This window comes from Sciurus carolinensis, chromosome 11 (genome assembly GCF_902686445.1).
Source record: "Sciurus carolinensis chromosome 11, mSciCar1.2, whole genome shotgun sequence".
Taxonomy (NCBI): Eukaryota; Metazoa; Chordata; class Mammalia; order Rodentia; family Sciuridae; genus Sciurus; species Sciurus carolinensis.
Window position 1 is genome coordinate 9,051,504 of NC_062223.1, and position 23,576 is coordinate 9,075,079.

Sequence of the window (23,576 nt, forward strand, 5' to 3'; positions counted from 1 at the left end):
ACTTGTACAGAACAAAGAAAACACTTGTTAGTCAACTCCCAACTGCTCTTGCAGCCTCATCTTTCTTTCTTGCACCGTGCTTCTGCCACACTGGTTTACAGGAAAAATGCATGGCATATGTATCACACTTATAGTTCTCTGTTCCTGGCAAATTTACTTGGCTTTCATATCAGATTATATGTTTTTATACAAATCATCATTCTTCTAGGTAATATATAAAGGCTTTCTTAAAATTGGGATGTAAAAACCCATCTTCAAAGACAATTGCCTGGAACTTTTCATCAAAAGGATATGGAAACTGAAGAAATCCTGTTCAGCTGGGTGGAAAAGACCCTTGGGCTAGGGCACAGAGCAGCGACTGGGGTCAGTATCAGTTTACCCAACAAGCCCATACCAGCCACATCATCAGGGATGGAAAGTGTTTCTGGGTGTCCTAGAACAGGGTGGATTCTGCTACAGTGTGATTCAGTTGTAATGAATTTTGGTCTACTGTCAGAAAACAGACAAGACAAATTTAACTTTTTTTCCTCTTAAGGAATTATTTTAAAAGGCATTGAAAAATTCCTTTTATAACCTCTAGAATATGCACAACCATATAACCTACCATATCAGTTTCACTGGTTTAAGTAACTTGTGTCTCACTTAGGCAATCACAGCAATGTAAAGGGAAGAAAATTTGGCAATTCAGAAATAATATCAAAACTCCTATTTTTCCCGTCTTTACTGGCAGTTTCTTATTCTCCATAGTATATTTCCCCCACTAAGATCACTCTGTTCCAAGCAGAAGTTTCCAAGATCATTCAAAGCTCAGCACTGTGTGATGGGGTTGTGAAAGACAAATGGCTAAAACTGGCCCCATGACACCCAGATGTCTATTCTCACACATGCTACACCTTCCCCTGTACCTAGGTCTGAGACTGGTGTTTAATAGGATCAGTGAGAAAGAAATCAGACTTTCTGTCCTAGAAAAAATCTAGTGAAATTTTGTCCTTGTTTACTTTCCAACAGCTCTTTTCTAGAAAACAGAGAAGAAATACTAGTAAGCCTTTCTTCTCCTTCTAAACCAATCCATCATCCAAAAACACTGACTCAGAAAACTCTTGTCAGTAAAGCTATGATAATTAGTTGTCTACCTGTAGACTGGATGACACTAAAGGATCATTAAAGAAGATATCAGGTGGAGTTTGTTACTGATGTATTAAAGAATAAAAAATATTCTCATCTGAGGTGTAATTTGGGCAAGAGTAAGAAAACAGGAATCATGGGCAGTCTTTTCAAGGCTTAACCCTTTAAGTCCTAAGTTTCCAACTGTATAAATAGTTCAACAAAATTGACACAGGTTCATTAAAATATGCTGAAAATCATAATCTAGAGCTTATATATCCTTTATATATATTTTCATATATATGTATACATATGGAAATATGTTCTTCCAAATGCTCTAATCATTCACTTATTACTTTCCTCAAAAAATAGAACTCTAAAAACATAATTATTTATTTATTTGTTTGGTTTTAGTACTGGGTATTGAACCCGGGTTGCTTAAGTACTGAGCCACATCCCCAGTCCTTTTTATTTTTTATTTTGAGACAGAGTCTAGTTAAATTGCTTAGGTCCTCATTAAGTTACTGAGGCTGACTTTGAACTTTTGATCTTCCTGCCTCAGCCTCCTGAGCCACTAGGATTACATGTATGTGCCACCATGACCAGCCATAATATTTATTTTAAAAGTTACCAAAATGGGCAGGGATTGTGGCTCAGTGGTAGAGAGCCTGCCTAGCATGTTTGAGGCACTGGGTTCGATCCTCAGTACTACATAAAAATAAATAAATAAAATAAAGGTATAGTGTTCATCTGCAACTTTTTTTTTTTTAAGTTACCATAAGTGGTATACATGTTGCATGATTTAAGTATGGGACTTAATCAGTTTAAGATCTGTGATTCCTGGTGCTGGCTTGGGACATATAAACAGGTAGAAACCATTGCATTTATGCAACTAATATATTAGTTGAACTTAAGCACACTTAGATCTTTTTTTTATACATTTCATGTTCACCTTGGACTCTGTGGTAGCTGGATAACAAAGAAATCTATGACAGAGGGTTCTATCTGACCAGATTATTTAACACTTCCTCCATTTTTTTGGTCTGAAGGAGGCAAAACTAGAGAGAGAGATGATTTCAAGATGATTTCCAAACCCATGCAAAAGACTGATGCCCCCCCCAAAAAAAAAACAAAAAACCGCCAACAAATTCCCTTGTATTCATACTATCTCTATAGCCAAGAGTTCAAGTAAACTTTTAAATCTACAGTATTTTCATGTCTAAATAGGACTGGAATTAGTAGAGCTGGTCTCATTTCACTTATAAAAGAAAAGAAAAACCAGGTGTGGTGGCGCATGCCTGTAATCCCAGCAGCTTGGGAGGCTGAGGCAGGAGGATCACAATTTCAAAGCCAGCCTCAGTAACTTATCGAGGTCCTAAGGAAATCAGCAAGACCCTGTCTCTAAATAAAATATAAAAAGGGATGGGGATGTGACTCAGTGGTTAAATACCCCTGAGTTCCATCATTTTTTTTTTTTTTGAAGGATTGGAGAGAAGGAATATGTCCTCAGGTCAATTAGAATACATTCAAGGAGCTAGGAATAATAACAGTTTTCCACATAAAAACTTAAAAATCTTATTTCTATATTTTAATAGAAAAACTGAAACCTGGCACATAGAAATTACAAGGGTAGCTGGGTGTGGTGGTGCACATCTGTAGTCCCAGCTCCCCAGGAAGTTGAGGCAGGGGGACTGCTGGAGCCCAGGAGTTTGAGACTTGCCTGGGTAACATACAGAGACCTTGTCTAAAAAAGAAGTCAGGAGCACTCGGTGCACACCTGTAATCCCAGCTACTTGGAAGGCTGAAGCAGGAGAATTCTAAGTTCAAGACCAGCCTCGGCAATTTGTACCTATCTCAAAATAAAAAATTAAAAAAGGGCTGGGGATGTAACCCTTGGACTCAATCCCCAGTAGCACAGGGAAAAAATAATAATGAGGGCTGGGGATATAGCTCAGTTGGTAGAGTGCTTGCCTTGCAAACACAAGTCCCTGGGTTCAATCCCCAGCACCATTAAAAAAAAAAAAAAAAAAAAAACAAGAAATAATGAAATAAAATAAATGACAAAGAAGACCATTTCCAACTCTATGCACATTCACAACAGGAGTAAAACATGGACAGGGACAATGCTTTCGCTTTCACCTCACATAATGTTGATAGTTCACAACAAGAGCAATTCCATTCCACAGGTTCAAAATGGGTTCATTCTCTGCCCTGCAAAGCAAAGAAAAGCTAAGCCATCTCTCAAACTAACCTCTGATTAATACAAATTTCAGCCTATGATTACTACCACCCCTGAGATTACTGAAATTTAGTAACCAAATAACCAAAGGAAAAATGGAAATTTTAAATTTTAAATTTCACCCTCTCTAGTGAAAGGGAAAAACATGAGAGGTTCAGATGAATCTGTTTACTCATTAAAAGCTAATACAGGGGCTGGGGAGATAGCTCAGTCGGTAGAGTGCTTGCCTTGCAAGCACAAGGCCCTGGGTTCAAGCCCCAGCACCGCCAAAAAAAAAAAAAAAAAAAAAAAAAAGCTAATACAGAATAGGAAAATGTGAAGGGACATTTCAAAGCAGAAATGCCCACAAAATTAGTTTCAAGGTAACTTTGGATCAAAAAATCAAACTGTGAACCCATGAGAAATAGGACAATAATGGCTGAGAAAAATTGCAGAGCCAGAGCACTATCTTAAGGACTTACCCAAAGATCTCTGTGGAGAGGATTCCATTCACCTTTACACTGAAATTAAATCTGATCTGCAACACAAAAAATGAGGCATGAGATTTCATATGAGCCAGAATAGAGATTAAAAACTTCTGTACCTAATCTCTAGGGGAAAAAGGATATTCTTTAACTTTCAAAATTAATATTATTTTAATTGACAAATAATAATTATATACATTAATGGGGTAGAACATATTTTGTTTCACATATATACAATGTGAAATTATTAAATCAAGTTGGTTAACATATCCATCACCTAACTTAATTTTTATGTGGTAAGACATTTGACATTTATTCTCTTAGCTATTTTGAAATACATTATTATTACCTATAGTCCCCCTGCTGAGCAGTTATACAGATTCAGCTTGACATGACTCCAGCCATCTTGAGTCATAACTGCCAGGATTGCCCCAGAATCTTTGGTCTTTGGTCTTTCCTTTATAGTTCCCCAGTAAACTATAATAAATAAAACCAGTAGAGTCATCTGTCGAGCTTTATGACTAGACCCTAACTCCTTTATATGTTCTTAAGAAAATCAGGTACATTCCAGCTACAATGAAGTCACTTTTGTCCTGACCCCAAAATATGCCCCTCTTTCTGACCCAAATTGTTAGGTTCCAAATGGTTTTGCTGCTGTCCAGAACCACACTTCTGTCAGGGAATCCCCAAATAAATTTGTACTTTATGCAAATCTTAGATTTCACAGCCTCTCCTTCTTGGTCTCACAGCACCTTGGGGCCAATCCTCATACACTAGGATTGGATTGTTCTGGAACAGCAACAAATTCCCAAAACTTGTTCCTCCAAACTGAAATTTTGGACTCTCTGACCATATTCCCTCCCTCCCACCTTCACCTAACCTTTGGTGATTACCGACCGTTCTATTTTCTACTTCTATGAATTCAATTGTTTTAGATTCCTACATAAGTGAGATCATGTGGTATTTGTCTTTCCGTGCCTGGCTTATCTGAATGGATAAAGAAACTGTGGTATGTTTACACAAAGGGATACTATTCAGTCTTGAAAAAAGAAGGAAATCTATCATTTCTGACAACATAGATGAAAAGTATACACTTTGTCACTTTTTTCCACTTGATCTTTATTACCTTTTTCAACTGTACTCTCACTAAACTTACTTAAAACTTGTCTGTGTTCAAATTATCAGTCTTAAATTTATTAAGTCCTACACTACAATTCTAGGTGGTCTCAAATTATAAGGAAATTCTGCTCCTTTGCCATTCTTCCAACTTATCCCTTCTTCTTTTTTTTTAAGGGGACTATCTTTTTTTTCTTTCTTTCTTGGTACCAGGGATTGAACCCAGGGGTACTTATCCACTGGGTCACATCCCCAGCCCTTTTTACTTTTTATTTTGAGACAGGGCCTTGCTAAGTTGCTTTTAAGGTCTCGCTTAGCTGTTGAGGCTGGCTTTGAACTTTCAATCCTTCTGCCTCAGCCTCCCAAGTCACTGGGATTGCAGGCATGTGCCATTGCACCTAGCAGAACTATCAATCTTATTTCTATTATTTTTGATAATATAATAAATGAATCACCCTGTGTATTTTTCCTTCATTTTTTCTTGCCCCATCTTCACCTGATTTTCTGTCTTCTCTCCAATTTACATTGCTGTTCTAATCATTCCCTTCCAGTCTACATTTTTCTTTCTATGTAACACAAGGTAACAAGATACTCTAGAGCCAGCAAGTTCCTTAACCTCTGTACCATAGTTTTCTCAGCTATAAAGTGGGGTTGGTGATGACAAAACCTACCTTGTGAGGGGAGTTGTGAGGCTTAAATGAATGAGTGTATAGAGACACTTGGAATAGTGAACGCTGCTGAAGACAGACAGAAAAAGTAGGAAGACAGCACAAGAAAAGGAGAAATTATGTGACATGCTTAATGAAATTCCTCTTATAAATCTAACTACAGAATACAGATAATGATAAAAATTTTAGCTCTTCAATGTTCAAAATATTATCCAAATTTGGAAATAATACTCAAATTTCCTAATATGCTCTTACAATCACTTTAGAAAAGAAGGTGATCACCTATAACATTTATTACCTAAGTTGAAAGAAAAATGAAGCACAGAGGGAAAACAGGTATCTAAAGTGATACAGTAAAGCAGTAAGAAGATACTAATAAGATTCCAAAAGAAAGCTCTCTACACCCAGGGCTGGGAGCATAGTTCAGAGTATGTGTTTAGGATGTGTGAGGCCCTGGGTTTGATCCCCAGTACAAAGGGAAGGGGAGGGAAGGGAAGAAGGAAAGGGAAGGGATAGGATTGCCTGAAGGGCACAAAAACCATTTGATTATTAAAGCTTTAATGATCTCCACTGAAAAAATGAAAATCATAACCTTCCATGTCCTACAGAATAGAAGTTTCTTGAGAACATATGACTTAAACAAGAGAAGCATTATTCTGCAAAAGAACAGCTTACCTGGTGATGTAAGATGATAATTTTGCGTAAAAAATGCTTTATGACTAGACAATCTGTTATCAAAGTTCTGGGTTTTTCATCAACCTGTAACAATGCAAGAAAAACATTCACCACACATATACAAACCCAACAGCACAAACAAATTCAATATATTTCTTCCTATAAAAATAACTCTACATTGGGTGCAGTGGCACACACCTCTAATACCTGCAGCTCAGGAGGCTGAGGCAGGAGGATTGAGAGTTCAAGGCCAGCCTCAGCAAAAATGAGGTGCTGCTCAGTGAGACCCTGTCTCTAAATAAAAATACAAAATAAAGCTGGGGATGTGACTCAGTGGTTGAGTGCCCCTGGCACCCCCAAAATTAAAAAAAATGTAAAAATAACTATCCCTCAGAAAGTTTTTTGTATATCCAAGGAGAAACATCTTTGAGAATGAGAATTATATACAAAAGGGAATTTAAATAGCCATCATTTCTTAGGTTAGAGTACCTCTTTCATGAAATTTCAGGGGATACACATGCAAAGATGAGCACAAAACCTACAATGTCAAAACCACCTTTTGGAACAAATTCAAAATTAATTCAGATTACAGCTGAGAAAAGTAACTAACTTTCTTTAACTCTGCTATTCTAATGTACTTTATGACAATCTGTATTAAGATTCTGAGTGAAGTCAAAGAAGCAGGCACTCGAATTCATTTATTCAAACATTTATCTGACTATAAGGGAAAGCTATAGAGTGAGTTCAAAAATTAGAAGACCTGTGTTCCAGTATTAGCTCTGTAAAAATTATTTTAAGTTACCATAAAAAAATCACTTTACTGCTCGGGATGTCATTTCCTAATCTGCAGAACAAAGATAAAACCTACATGGAGACACTTATAATAGTGACTGGCAAACAAAGACACTGAAACTGCTGAAACTAAAAGAAACTAGAAAGACAGCATGAAGAAAGGGAGGCATTATATGACATGCTTACCTGTATTCATCTTTATTAACATGTCTGACTATAGATGTCTACCCTATCTACCTTACAGGATGGTTTTAAGGATCCTCATACCTGAAAGCAAATGTTGCATATGGTAGCAATAATGGATAGCACCTGTCAATGCCCACAATGTGACCAGCTTTGTGCAGGTGCTATATGTACATTACCTCACAACAATCCTGTAAGCCAAGTACTATGATGCCCAATTTGCAGATTGAAAAAAAAAAAAGGCTCAGATAATTGAAGCAACTTGTCTATGGTCACTTAGCTCTTCAGTGATATAGACTGAATTTGACCCTAAGTCTTTCCAATCTTAATTGCCCATGCTTTCCCAATATACTGTGATACTTCCATAAATACGAGATTTACCATTTAAAAAAATGATGGCTTTCTCTATTCTAGGAATGGTGCTAAAGTGTCTTACTTGTATTACTTCACTTAACCATCACAAAAGGGTTTATATGTAACCTATACTTTTTTATAAGTGAATAAAACTTTCAAAGAGGTTAAACAACTTACTCAAATTTAGCCAGGTCAATTTGGCTCGAAATCTTTAGTATTAACCATTTTCCTATAATGACTCACTATATTTAATACAATGTCCCTAAAACCAGAGTTAGAAAGTCTCCTAGAAAATGAAGTCCTGAAAAATGAAAGTGTAGTCAGAAATCATCAAGTTCTTGTTAGTGGCTCAGAAAATACAGAGCCATGTACTAGATATATTTTTAGTGGAATAAAAATTGTCCCTGAGCTCAAAAATCCCAAAATACAATAAAGAATGTAGCCAGGCATGCAAGAATAATACCAGCAGCTCCAGAAGCTGGGGCAGAAGGATCACAGGTTCCAAGCCAGCCTAAACAACTTATCAGGCTCTAAGCAACTTAGGGAGACCCTGTCTCTAAATAAATACATAAATAAATAAATAATAAATAAATAAATATGGCTGGAAATGTGGCTCAGTGGTTAAATGCCCTTTGATCCAATTCCTAGGAAGGAAGGAAGGAAGGAAGGAAAGAAGGAAGGAAGGAAGGAAATGAAAATATCTAATAAAGAAGAGTAAACAGTTATTTTTTTATGAATCTGCTGAAAAAATGGTCAAGAACTATGTAATAGGTGAAGATCAATGAAAATAAATTTGAAAAAAATTATTAGAAAATGCATAGGAGAATATTAGATAATTCTAGAAACAAGTCTAGGATTATCTGTGCTCATTAATGGTAGTAAATAACTAGTATCTACAGCATACATATCATAGTCACATCCTTTAAGAATTTTTAGTATACAACATTTAAAAACAGGAGAAAAGCAATAGTCTCTTTTAAGCATTTTCTGTATTTAACATTTTCAAAACAACTTCTTAGAAAAGCTTCAAATCTTATAACCTTGGTGATTATAGGGCATATCTTAGAGGGCTAATTATAGCTAATGGTAAGGTAACCAAATAAGTGAGAGTTCATTAAGCAGCTCTCAGAGAGGGGCTACAATTAATAATAATGACAGCTGCCATTTACTGAACACTTGGTACAAGCAACAAGCTCATGTACAGCAGGACTTATGCCAATTTTACAGAAGAGGATCATGAGACTCCAAAAGCTAATTAATTTGTCCAAGGTCATACACAGCTAGTGGCAGCACTGGGATTCGAACCCAGATCTGACTTATTCTGAAGTTCACACACTACTGTGCAATGCTGTCTTTCCAAGAACGTTCACTTTCTGTCTGGAAGGGGTAAGATAGTACTGGGGATATAGCTGAGTGATAAAGTGCCTGCCTAGCATGTATGAGGCCCTGGGTTCTATTCCCAGCACCACACATGCATGCGCGCACACACACACACACACACACACACACACACACAATGTTTCTTGTGAACAGGGTAATAATAATATTTTTTTTCAGTCCTGGGGATCGAATTCAGAGCCTCATATATGCTAGGCAAGCACTCGATGACTCAACTACATCCCCAGCCCCCCATCATTATATTTTATGGAGCTTGACAGGAAATGCTTGTATATAACTACTCAATGTATGCATTTGCTTATTCTTAAAACACTAATGTTTCTTATTATGTATACCTGGGCCTACAGAGATCAATAATACAATCTCTGAATTAGAAGAATTCACAGTTCAGAAGAGAAAGACATATATGAATATGACATTTCATATGACAAAGTGAAAAGTTCTATAATTTAGGTATATGAGGTGCTAAAGGAACACACAAGATAATTGGCACCTAACCCAGACTGAAAGGATAAAATGATCTAATGAGAGTTTAGCACAAGACAGTTAACCCAAAGCAAATATCCCCTTTTAAGATCTACTCATAGGATTGTTGAGAGAAAGAGAGAGAAAGAGAGAGAGAGAGAGAGAGAGAGAGAGAGAGAGAGAGAGAGAGAGAGAGAGAAAGAGAGAGAGAGAGAGAGAAGAGAGTCTTTTATAGTTGAATATTAGAAACCCAGTACCCCAGCATGGCACATCTATAGAGGTAGTGAACTTACTTAAGTGCTATTATGAAAAAATAGATGCTGCCAGTCTGGGCAGCAGAAACCACTAGAAAATCATATAGTTTTAGTCTTAACCTCTAAAGGCAAGTCTGATTATATGCTAGAAGTTCATGTGCAAACATAAACTGATACAGTCATGGGCCCTATACTGCTCTCCTGAAGAATGTCTCAGTCTCTCTCTCACTTTCTCCCCTCCCTCTTTGATTGATAGGTAGGCAGGTAGACAGATACATGGATACAGAGATACAAATATGGAGATATGTTTGTGCTTATATGTTTATATGCATGTTATCTCCTTTTTATTATTTAGTATTATTACAAAAACAAATATAAAACTTTGGAGAAGACTGTTCAGAAGACCTTGTAAAATCAGACTGCTTTGGAGGGACATATTACCCAGCCTCATGAGCCCCAAGATGCAGGACTCACACTGAGCATAAACATAAAACCCAACATCTCTCCTAAATGAGGCTTTCCTCAATCTTCCTTGAGAGTAATTTTCCTCACATGCCCAAATCAGTGGCTAATTTACATTAGTTTTTCATGGATGTCACCATTAAGTAGTCTTTGCCCTGAAGTTTGCTAATCAACCCTTCTCCCCAACTGATGTATTTATGATGAAATCTTTTGCAATCTTTCCTCTCTTTTCACTTTCTTCATTCCAATGTGTTTTGAACAGCTACACAGTACTACAAACAGTGTAATGTAGAGGAAGAGATGCTTTGAGGAAAATCTTGTTCCCTGAGGCTAATGTTATTTGGTTATACTACTCTTTTGCCTCTCCTCTCCAGCACCAGCTTGCTCCTGGTCACTAAGCTCACAGTTTTTCTCTGTACTCCAAGCCTGACTTTCACATCCAAGTAGATGACCAAAGGCCTAGGGGTATGGATCAATGGTACAGTGCTTGCCTTCCATGCATGAGACTCTGGGTTCAATCCCTAGCACCACAAATAAGACAGTGTTTTGCTGCCTACCAAGTAGATGACCAGCCTAAGCAACATCTGTCTCAATGATAAGGACTCTAACTTCCATTTATTTTCAGCTAACTATTTCCATGGCTATACTTTAGAACTGGTCCATTCTGGAAACCTTGAATTGAAATGTCCAACTCTGATGTGAGACGATGTACCAAGGTGTTAATGTTAGCTTCCTCGATAGGCCAAATTATATGTGTTCTAAATGTTTGCTTTGGTCATACTTCAATTCTTCTGAGGGAAACACTGCTTTTACAATGAGGAGAAAAACAAGAGAAATTTTACCACTCTAATAACAACTTCCTATTCTCTCACAAGTGTCTGAACTCCTTGTATTCATTACATCCGATTTTCCATCTATCAAGACTGTGGACATGGACTCTTTTCTTTGAGTTAGGCACTCTTTCTCTTAGCTGCCACAGCTGTCAGTGCTCACCTCTGTCATGACATATATCACATTATATTGTAATTATTTGCTTACACATCAATATTTCCCTTTATACCCCAAGTTCCTTGGGATTAAGTAACATGGCTTGGAACTCTGTACCTACAGTCCCTGGTTCAATGTGACTAACGAATAGATACAAGTTTCTGAATGACTGAATAAATATTGAAATAGCACTGACCTACATGAGTCACATGACCTATAGATTCAAGTTCTAATTCTGCCACTTAACTCTCATATGACCCTGGAAAAGTCAGTCAAATTCTCTGAATCTCAGATTTCTTATCTATAAAATGGGATGATACTTGTTATATCCACCTCATCAAACTGTCAGGAGGCTTAAATAATATTATGATAGGTATATGAATTACTGTTGCTTGTTCAGACTGGCTAAAAAACATAACCTCATTTTCTAAAATTGCTTTCCATGGTTCACTGGAATCACCTTTTTATTGCTACTTGACATCAGTAGTTTCAGAGTTGACTAACCATTAATTGCTCTACCTGGTTCACCTTTCCTTCTCCTAAAGAAGATAAGGCACAGCCGGGGGTTTCTGCTGTTCTGATAGTGTACCCATTCCTTTCAGAAGGGGCAAATCATTATTCAAATGCAGAAAAAGGCTTCTCAAGTATTTTCTTGGGAGAATGTTTGATGAATTTTAATTCTTTACCTCTCCACCAAATCCAAAAAAAAAAGACAGAGAACCAAAAATTGTTAAAGAGAATGAAGAACTTAATAGTCACTTTCATAAACCTGGAATGCAAATAAATCAATAGATGTCCAAACCAGCTGAAGAAAAATATATCCAAATAGGATCTGCACTGGAAATTCATTTTTTTAATTAGGAGATTCAAATTCAAATAAGGGTTTATTTCAATGGTTGCCAAACTGTACATTAGGAATCATCTGGGATTTAAAAAAAATATTCCAAAGTCTAGCCCACACTTCTTATGAACCAAATTATGTCCCCCAAAATTCATATGTTGAAGCTTTAACTCCCAATATCACTGTACTTGGAGATGGGGTCTTAAGAAAGTAATAAAGGTGTAAAGGTGTCTCTTCTTATAGGGATACCAGAGATCTCTCTCTCCCTCTCCCTTTCCACTCAGGAAAGGCCATGCAAAGATACAACAAGAAGGCAGTGATTTGCAAGCCAGGAAGAGAGGTCTCACCAGAAAGTAACCCTGATGGCACCATTTTTTTTTTTTTTAAAGAAATGGTCTCATTGTGTTGTCATGTTGTCTAGACTGGTCTTGTACTCTTGGGCTCAATCTTCCTGCCTCAGCCTCCTGAGCGCTGGGACAACAGGCAAAAATTACTCTTCTCAGCCCTGAAGGCACCTAGATCTTGAACTTTTAGCCTCCAGGACTGTGAGAAATTAATTCTATACTATGTAAGGGACCTAGCCTGTGGCATTTTGTTATGGCAGCCTGGGCAGACTAATTCAACTCCCCATATCAAGTAAATCACAGCCTTCTGGAGTAGGACACAGACGTTAGTATTTGGAAGTGCCCAAGTGATATAATATTTGCACAGGCAAATTTGAGAGCCAGTGCCCCTTATTTTACTTTAAACTTGGAACTGTGATGGACCTAGGCTTTTTTTCTGTTATTAGATTTGTAGAAAAATAAGAATCAGTCAGGCACAGTGGCACACACCTGTAATCCCAGAGACTCAGGAGGCTGAGGTAAGAGGATCCTAAGCTTGAGGCCAGTTTTAGCAATTTAGTGAGATCCTCTCTCAAAAATAAAAAAATAAAAAGGACTGGGAATGTAGATCAGTGGTAAAGTGCCCCTGGGTTAAATCCCCAGTACCAAAAAAATATATAGAGAAAAAAAGAATTAAATCATCAGTAGTTTATAGAACTACAACATAGCTTGCCTCAAAAATCATCTGGAAGGATGTTGCCCCTGATGTGTCTGGAGAACAGCTCCTTTCACCTACAGTTGACTTCAACTTTGCAGAGAATCCAGGCAGTATAGATTGTATTTCTGTGTGAGAAGAAATGGCAACAAAGTTAGAACCTCTGGAATTGTTTATTAAATCAATGAGCCAAGAAGGTTTTTCCTTGATGAAAAGATTACTTGAAAAATTTAAAAGTTGACTGAAAATGGCTATGCATCATTAAAATTGTTTGAACATTTAGAATTCCTTTTGGGGGTTAAGACATTTATATCGTTTTCAACTTTTCACATTTGCTAAATCAATTTGACTTTTCAGTTAGTTTCCACAAAGTCACGTTCATTGCCAGCAACTAGAACTGATAGTTCTAGTTGATATTGTGTTTTTCAATAGATCAATTCATTATCTAATAAACACAGTCCAGAGAAATGAACTAATTCAGAATTGAAAGCAGAGAAATTCAAGAACGTCTCAGGCATGCATCTAGTAGAGTATGTTTTTAAATGAGGTCATCTTTAACAAACTCAAACTCTTGCCCATTAATTTGTGAATTAACCACTTGGCATATCCATATGTATTGATTCAGAACTTTGTTTAAAATCAGTGAGTTGTGGATCATCCACAACAAACATCAAAGTATACACTGTCTTTCTGCTTCTCCATTCCCTGGCACTCATATTACAAGGAAACAATCAAACCTGCATTCTGTAAAATGTCATCCTTTATTTACCCTCCACATTAGTACAATACAGAGAACTAAAGATAAATATCTCAGTGTCTGCAAGTGAGGTTGATGATGCTGACATACAAAAAAATCAACTTTAAATATCAAGTAAAAATAAAATACATCCTAAAATAATAGCACAAGTATCTCCTTAAGGCATTCATACTTATATCTAATAGTATGCACATCATAGCCATTTGCCCATAAACTAAAAATTGCCATGCTATGGAGATCAATACCATGAAAACTATAACATATATCAAAAACATAGCACTTATGCCTACGAAAATTGAATTAATAGAATAATCTGAGATAGACTTTAAATGTCTATATTTTATACCTTTGAAGAGAAAAAGAAGTCATGAAACAAGAATACACTTAAAAAAATAAACTGAAAGTCATGGGAAAAACCTTATTAGAAATCTTGGAAATTAAAGCTAATGGTTTGAAATTAAAACCCAATGAATAGTTAGACTGGATAAGAATAAATTCAAAAGAAAAAGTAGTACATGAATACTCACAGCAGCATTATTCATAATTGCCAAAAGTGGAAATAACTCAAACATCCACCAAATGATGAATGGTTCAACAAAATGTAGAATATTTCAGTTACAAAAATAAAAGAAGTATTCACTATAATATCAGTGAACCTTAAAGAAGTCAGACACAAAAGGCCACATATCATATGATTCCACATATCATAATGTTCAAAATGTCAATCTATAGATATAAAAAGCATATTCATATATGCCAAGGAATAGGGGATTAGAGTAAGTGGAATGATTGCTTCTGGGCGTAGGGTTTCTTTATAGGTGATGCAAATACACTGGAATTAGATGGCAATGATAATTACACAGCCTTGAGAATATACTAAAAACCAGTGAACATGTTAAAATGGTATATTATGGTGTATTATATCAATTAAAAGGAGAAAAGGTAAAAGACATAAAACATAGATCAGAAGAAATAGTGACTGGTAATTATAATTAAAAGAAGACAGATGTCTAAGTGTTAGCTGAAAAAAATTAACCAGGTGTGCCAGGCATGGTGGCACATGCCTGTAATCCCAGTGGCTCAGGAGGCTGAGGCAGGAGGCCGAGGCAGGAGGATTCCACGTTTTAAGTCAGCCTTAGCAATTTAGCGAGACCCTGTCTTTAGATAAAATATAAAAAGGGTTGGGAGTGACTCAGTGGTTAAGAGCCCCTGGGTTCAATCTCCAGTACAAAAAAAATTATATGGGCTGGGGAGATAGCTCAGTCGGTAGAGCGCTTGCCTTGCAAGCCCAAGGCCCTGGGTTCAATCCCCAGCACCGCAAAAAAAAAAAAAAAAAAAAAAAAATTATATATATATATAAAATAATTAATTTTATATATATAGGACAGGTGTGAAGGAGGATAAGTTTCTAAAAATCTAAACAAAACAAACAAACTTTAAAAAGTCAGCTAAACACATCACAATGAAACCCAGAATAGCAAAAATAACAACTCTAAAAACTACAAAACAATAAAATAGAAGTATCCAAAAGAAAAAAACATAAAGTTAGACTTCTCATCAACAAAGCTAATGCCAGAAGATTAAATAGTACTATCTTTAAAGTTCTGAAAAGTAACTTTGAATCTGGAGTGTGTGTGTGTATGGTGCTGGGGACTGAACCCAGGACTTTGCACATGCTAGGCAAGCACTCTACCAGTGAGCTATACCAGATTCAGGTGTTTTAATTTGCACTTTTAAGAGAGCCAGTCTACCATAAAAAATGAGAGACTTAACACCTACAAGCCCTCACTGAAAAGAAAGACTAAACAAACCACCACCACACCATTTTAGAGGGTTCACATTTTTGTTGAGATAGTGTGGGGATGAGGGAAAAATGAGATATCATCAATATAAAATTACTCTTCACACAGATCTCCAACTATTAAATCAGTCAGAAAATGTTTTAATCATGTGACAATATGAACACCCAAAAAACCATATATTGGGATTTCTTCTAGCAATGATGGTGCAGAGTTTGGAAGTTGAATGGTATTAAATTAGAAGAGTTTGAATGCCTTGGTTTTGCATTTAAAATGCACAAAAAATAGACTCACAAGGTTGAAGGGATTGGTGTGTTAAAAATTAATAGTCTTGGGCTGGGGTTATAGCTCAGTTGGTAGAGTGCCTGCCTCACAAGCACAAGGCCCTGGGTTCAATCCCCAGCACCGCAAAAAATAATAATAATAATAATAATAGTCTTCAGATATTGGTAATATAATTTAGAATGTGACTTATCATCTAATAAAAATTTACTAGATGTGCCAAGGAACATGAAATGTTAACCAGTCAAGAAAAAAAGAATCAATCACTATAGACAGAGCTTGATATGGTATAGATGCTAAATTTAGGAAAGACTTTAAAGCATCTATTATAAATATATTCAAAGACTTTAAACAGTTAGTGAACTAGTAGGGAATATCAGCAGAGAAATGAACACTATAGAACACCAGATGGAAACTGTGTAACTTTTCACCAATTAAAACACAGAAGTCACTGGATAGGTTTTAACAGTAACTTAAGAGATGACAGAAGAATCAGTGGAATCAATGAAGACAAATAACAAAAATTTTCTAAAAACAGGGCATATTGGCACATGCCTGTAGTCCTGGCTATTTGGGTAGCTGAGATGGGAAGATTACTTGAACCCGGGAATTCTAAGCATCTAAGCCAGCCTGGGCAATACAGTGAGGAACCGTCACCCCCCAACCTCCACACACACACAAACAAATCAAAACAATACTATTGGATCTGGAGAACAGAGGTAAAAAGATTGAAGAAAACTGAATAATTTCTAGAGATCAGTAGGAAAATATCAACCAGTTTAAAACACATATAGTGGGAGTCCAAAAGGAGAATAAAATGAGAATGAACAGAAAAAAATATGAAGAAATAATGGACAAAATTTCCTAAAATTTGATGAGCAATATAAAGATGTGAAAATCTTAGGTAACTCCAAGTGGAATAAATACAAAGAAAATTACATCTAGGAACATAATAGTCAAAACCAAAGATAAAAACTTGAGAGAAGTGAGGAAAAGCACATATTATAGACAAAGGAGGTATAATATGAATCACAGCTTACTTTTTATCATAAATAATGAAGGCCAAAAGACAACAGAACAGCATCTTTTAAAATGTTAAAAGGAAAAAAACTGTCAAGCTAGCATGCTACTTCCAGTGCAAGGCCCTTTAAAACTGAAAGCAAGATAAAAACACTTCTAGATAAACAAAATTTGAAATGATTTGTTGCTAGAAAGCCTACAACACACACAAAAAATTGTTAAAGAATGCTTTTTAAGCTGATGATAAGAATCAAGATACACAAGGAGAGATGAACACAAGAAATGACAAATAAGGGGATGACTATAAAAGGCTACTTTTTCTCCTTGAATTTTTAACAGACAATTCTTCAAAACAAAAATAACTCTGTAAGGCAGAGTTATTATAACATTCAAAAATACTCAAAATAGGGGGATAGGGCATAGCTCAGCTAAGTGGTAGAATACGAGCTTATGATGTGTGAAGTATTGGTTTAATCCTCAGCACCAAAATAAAATAATATGCTCAAAATTGAGCAAAAAATAAAAATATAAAAAAGGAAAGAAAAGTACTGAATTATTAACTCCAAAACAAAACAACCACGAGTGGTTTTTCCCTAATGACATACAATGCTAAATAAATTTTCATATTCTTACTTGCCACCTATATATTTTCTCTGGTGAGGTATCTGCTTAATTTTTTTGGATAAGTACTGGGGACTGAAATCAGGGGCACTCTCTCTACCTCTGAGCCATATCTCTGGCCCTTTTTATATTTTATTTCAAGACAGGGTCTCACTAAATTGTTAATGCTAACTTTGAACTTATGATCCTCCTGCCTATCTTTTGCCCATTTTAAAATTAGGTTGTTAATTTTTTTACTATTGAGTTTTAAAACTTGTTTTGAATAACAAACCTCTACCAGATGTGTCTTTTGCAAGTATTTTCTACCAGTCTGTGTAAGTCTTCTTAAGCTCTCAACATTGTCTTTCACACAGCAGGTTTTCATTTTAATTATATTTTAATGGAGTCCAGCTTATCATTTCTTCCACTGGATCATACCTTTGTGCTTTCACCTTGTATCTAAAAAGACATCACCATACCCAAGGTCATCTACATTTTCTCCTACATTATCTTCTACAAGTTTTAAAGTTTTGCACTTTACATTTAGGTCTATGGTTCATTGTAGTTAATTTTATGTCTATAGTCTCATGTTCATTCCTTCCTCCCCCTCTTCTACCTCCCCACCCGGCCCCCGTCTGCTCATAGAGGTCTAGACAGTCTATCACCTTTTTTGAAAAGACTATTCTTGCTTCATTGCATTGCCTTTGCTACTTTGTCAAACTAACTATATACACATGAATCTATTTCTGGGTTCTGGGTTCTTTTCCACTGATTTGTCTACTATTTCACCAATATCACACTGTCTTGTTTTCTGTAGTCTTACACAAGTCTTGAAGTCACTTGGTGCCAGTCCTCTGACTTTGTTTTTCTTCAACACTGAGTTAGCTATTGGGATCTTTTACCTCTCCATATAAACTTTAGAATCAGTTATCAAGAGCCACAAAATAAATTGTTGAAATTTTGATTGGGATTGCATTGCATATACAGATCAAGTTGAGAAAAAATAAATCTTAATAATAATGTCTTCCTGTCCATGTCTTCCTTCCAATAAGGTCTTCCTTCCTATTCTTTCCATTTTTCTAGTTCTTCTTGGATATCTTTCATCAGAGCTTTGTAGTTTTCCTCTTATCAATCTTATACAGATTTCTTAGATTTAAATAAAAGTATTTCACTATTTGGGTGCTCATATAAATGACAATTTTTTAAAAAATTTTCAAGTTTCACTTGTTCATTGTTGGTGATTACTTACTGTATATTAACATTGTCATAATCACTTATTAGTCCATATAAAAACATTTCAACAATTTGTCAATTTCTACAAAAAGGCTGCTGATATTCTAATTGTGTTCAATCTATATATTAATTTGGGGACTATGGACATCTTAGCAATATTCCAATCTATAAACATAGTATATCTCTCCATTTATTGTTTCATTTCTCTCAGCGATGTTTTGTCATTTCAGGACAGAAATCTTTTACTTTTGTTCAATTTATCTCTAAGTGGTTCATGTTTATTGATGCTATTGTAAGTGAAACTTTTCATTTTTTTTACAATTGTCTGCTGCTAGTATATAAAATGTTTTTTGTATATTAACCTTCTTTCATATGACCTGCTAAATTGACACATTTGTTCTAAAAGTTATTTCGCAGATTCCATTGCATTCTGAACATAATCTTGTCATCTGCTAATGAAGTCAGATTTGCTTCTGCTTTCCAAACTGTAGGTCTTTTATTTATTTTTTCTTGCCTTATTACTCTGGTTAGAACTGCCACTATGATTTTTAAATGATATTCCCAAAGACTTATAAGAAAAATAATTACTCTAATTAAAAAATATATACTATTCAGAATGGTACTCATATTAACTATATAGGCACAGAAAAAAAGAACCAAAGGAAAAACAAAAAATATTAAATAGCACCTATCTCTAGAATTACTGGTGATATTTATTTCTTTCACTGTTCTTTACTTTATTATTATTATTGTAAGCATAAAATACTCTATGAACAGTGAAAATCAACATTAATTTTCAATTGCTCAAGGAGTATTTAAATGCTCAAATAAAACTTGGATTTGATAGTATGATATAAATATAGACAAGTTCATAATATCTGAAAAAGTAAAATTCATGACAACTATTAGGCTATAGTACATATTCTATTTATTAGTCAGTATACCACAAAATTATTCCTTTTTGAGTAGAAATAAAAAGTATGGTAGAAATAAAAATTCTTTTTTCCTCCTGATATGATTTTTCTAAAAATGAAACAATTTTCATTCATACCATCTTGTTTTCTGTTAACTTTCCCCAAACAAGTGACTTACATTCAAGAAATCCTTTCAAAAATTTTGGTTCAAAATCAAAAAGAGGGCTGGGGAGATAGCTCAGCGGGTAGAGTGCTTGCCTCACAAGCATAAGGCCCTGAATTCAATCCCCAGTACCGCAAAAAAAAAAAAAAAAAAAAAAAAAAAAATCAAAAAGAAACTTTATGTAGAACTCAGCCTGATTATTCAGAAAAAACAAATGTTATTAATAACAGCTAACATTTAAGCATTTCTTTTATGTTGTACACTATACTAATGCTTTATAATATTACCTAATAAATTCTCAGAATCCTGTAAGTATTGTGTATTTCCATATTTACAGTTGAGAAAACTGATATTCAAATGTCCCACAATATGCATAAGGCAGTTAGGGTTCAAGTATAGGGCTTCTGACTCTTAAATGTCTGTGTTTTTTAATCACTACCTACCTATATAGAGTGAAATAAATTATAAGAATATAAGCAGCACATTTAGTTTTCATTATTATATTTTCTTTGGAAAAGAATCATTCAAATAGCTGTTGTTTAAAAATTATTTTTATATAATATCTAATTCTTCAAGAAGCTCCACAGTGATAACCTTATGTCAGTAGTAAATGGGATTTAGGAAATCAATACTGTGTGTGTATGTGTGTGTGTTTTACCGGGTATTAAACCCAGGGGCATTTTACTACTGAGCTATATCCCCAGTCCTAATTTTGAGACAGGGTCTTGCTAAATTGCTAAAATTTGACCTTAAACTTGAGTTCCTCCTGTGTCAGTCTTTGGAGTCACTGGAATTACAGGCATGCACCACTACATCCAAGTAGTATCAATATATTAAACCAAGCTGGGCATGATGGTGCATGCCTATAATCCCAGCAGCTCAGGAGGATGAGGCAGGAGGATCACAGGTTCAAAATCAGCCTCAACAATTTAGCGAAGCTATAAGCAACCTAGAGACACCCTGTCTTTAAATAAAAACTAAAAATGACTGGGAATGTGGCTCAGTGGTTAAGTGCCCTTGGGTTCAAACCCCAGTATAAAAAACAAAAAAACAAAAAAAAACAAACAAAAAAAATCCACTGTCTCTCCATAGCTAATCTCGCTCTCTCTTTTTTTCCCCTTCAGTACTGGGGAATGAACCCAGGGGTGCTTTAACACTGAGCTATACTTCCAGCCCTTTTTATGTTAAGACAGGGCCTCACTAAATTACTGAGGTTGGCCTCAAAGTTGTGATTCTTTCACCTCAACCTCCTTTGTAGCTGGGATTACAGGCATGCACCACTGCACAGGGCCCAAACAAAATGACATTACAACAGCAAAACTGAATTTCAATTATCTGTATATTATGGTGTCAAGCCTAAAAATACAACTTGCACATTAATGAATAAATTCATTCCCAACTTGATCCTAGAAGCTCATTCCTAAAGACATGGAGAAAGTTCAGAAACAAAAAATACAGGTGATAAACATTTCTTAAAAGGTCAAATAAATAAAAATTAAAACTATATACCATTTCATTAACTATTAAGTGGGCAAAATATTTTAAGTAATTGAAATTCCCAATGTTAGCGAAGTATGGTTGAGTTGATATCTTCAGTACAAAAACTACTAGCACATGATACAACTTTTTAAAAAAAGCAATAAAAATATACACACTCTTATCAAACTAATTCTACTTCAGGAAATTAGTCCTAAAATTTTCAATTAAATAAAAAGCTACATGCATTAAGATGTTCATTCCAGTAACACTGAAATTAGCACACATTGAGAACTAGGTACTTAAGAAGAACCATTGTGCTGTATGTACTCTGTGTGTTACTTTATTAGTAGGTTTTTTAAAAGGATAATTTGCTCAAGGTAACACAGTATAAGTTTCTAACCACTGAACTATATTGATATTTTAATAATGGGGGGACACACACCTATATGTTTATTAACTAAAAAATGATTAATTTAATGCTGTGTGTGTGTGTGTGTATGTGTGTTTTGCTGAAGATTGAACCTAGGTTATCAAGCAGGCTAAGCATGTGTTCTACCACTGAGCCACAACCCCAGTCCCCCCATATAACACATTTAACAATTTAGCCATTAAATAATGAGTAGAGTATATATACACAAAGGAATATTACTCAGTCATAAAAAGAATAACTTTGTGATTTTTGCTGGTAAATGACTGGAGACTATCATGCAAAGTGAAATAAGCCAATTCCCCCAAACCAAAAGCTGAATGTTCTGATATGCAGATGCTAACACACAATAGGGGGAAGGGAAGAATGGAAGTTCACTGTATTAGACAAAGGGGAATGAAGGGAAAGGAAGAGGGATTGGAATAGGAAAGACAGTAGAATGAATTGGACATAACTTTCCTATGTTCCTATATGATTACACCACCAGTGAAACTCCATATTATGTATGAATCACAAGAATGGGATCCTAAGTAGAGTAAGTTATACTCCATGCATGTATAATATGTCAAATACACTCTACTGTCACGTGTATGTAAAAAGAACAAATAAAAAGTACAAAAAAAAAATGACGAATAGAACCAGGTAGAGGTAGAGGATCACAAGTTCAAGGCCAGCCTCAGCAATTTAGCAAAACCCTATCTCAAAAGTAAAAAAAAAAAATTCATTACAAATGCATATCTTTTTATTATCTTTTTTATTAGTTCATTTTAGTTATATATATTAGGTTCATTTTGATATAACTACACAAGAATGGAATATAATTTGCTCCACCTGAGGCCCTAGTACTTACTCTTTTCCTCTCCTTATCCCTCCCCATTTCTTTACTCTATTGATCTTTCCTTTATTTATAGTTTTTTAAATTAGTACCTGTGGATATACATAAAAGTGAAACTCACTGTGGTATATTCATGTATGTACCTAGGAAAATTTGGTCCAAGTCATTCCACTGTTTCTCCCTTTTCCTGGCCCTCCTCAATCCCCCTCAATCCCCTTCTTCTACTGCTTCCTCTTCTACTTTCATGGAATTCCCCCCCCCCCACACACACACACACACATACTTCTTCTTCTTTTCCCACTTTATTTTGGTCTAGCTTCCACAGATCAGAGAAAACATTTCACCCTTGACAATCTGGGTCTGGACAGTTTCACTTAGCATAATGTTCTCCATTTTCATCCATTTACTAGCAAATGCCATAATTTCGTTCTTTACAGCTAAGTAAAACTCCATTGTGTATATATACTCCATTTTCTTTATCCACTCATCTGTTGATGGGCACAGATGAGTGGATAGTTGAACTACTGTGAATTGCACTGCTATAAACACTGCTGTGGCTGCATTCCTGTAGTAGGCTGATTTTAGATCTTTTGAAATATACCAACAAGTGAGGTAGCTGGGTCATATAATGGTCCCTTTCCTAGTCTTTTGAGGAATTTCCATACTGTTTTCCCAAATGGTTGTACTAAGTTACCGTTCCACCAACCATGTATGAGTGTACCTTTTTTCTCTACATCCTCACCAACATTTATTATTGTTTGCTTTTTTTTTTTTTTTTTTTTTTTTTTTTTGGTGTTGGGGATTGAACCCAGGGTCTTGTGCTTGTAAGGCAGGTACTCTACCAGCTGAGCTATCTCCCCAGCCCATTATTTGCATTTTGATAACTGCCCTTCTAACTGGAGTGAGATGAAAACTCAATGTAGTTTTAATCTACATTTCCCTGATTGATAGAGATGTTGAACATACTTTCATATAATTATTGGCCATTTCCCCTCCCTCTCCCCTTTCTCCTCCTCTGCAGGGGTAC

General features: G+C 35.5%; 1 protein-coding gene across 7 annotated transcripts in view; it reads right to left on the bottom strand.

The window, feature by feature from the left end:
• The window catches only part of C11H11orf80 (chromosome 11 C11orf80 homolog), a 71,659-nt gene that overhangs the window by 29,696 nt on the left and 18,387 nt on the right, over positions 1–23,576 (bottom strand). For 6 of the 7 annotated variants that reach the window (XR_007103868.1, XM_047516272.1, XM_047516270.1 and 3 more), the window contains 5 exons: positions 13,059–13,168; positions 6,267–6,350; positions 3,805–3,860; positions 3,244–3,315; positions 294–489 (listed from right to left, as the gene is read on the bottom strand). Coding sequence is in view for 6 of the 7 variants with exons in the window: in XM_047516272.1 (XP_047372228.1) it covers positions 294–489; positions 3,244–3,315; positions 3,805–3,860; positions 6,267–6,350; positions 13,059–13,168 (518 nt within the window). In the remaining variant the exon portion in view is untranslated. The remainder of the gene's footprint in view (positions 1–293; positions 490–3,243; positions 3,316–3,804; positions 3,861–6,266; positions 6,351–13,058; positions 13,169–23,576) is intronic. The other variant, XM_047516271.1, reaches the window with a different exon arrangement.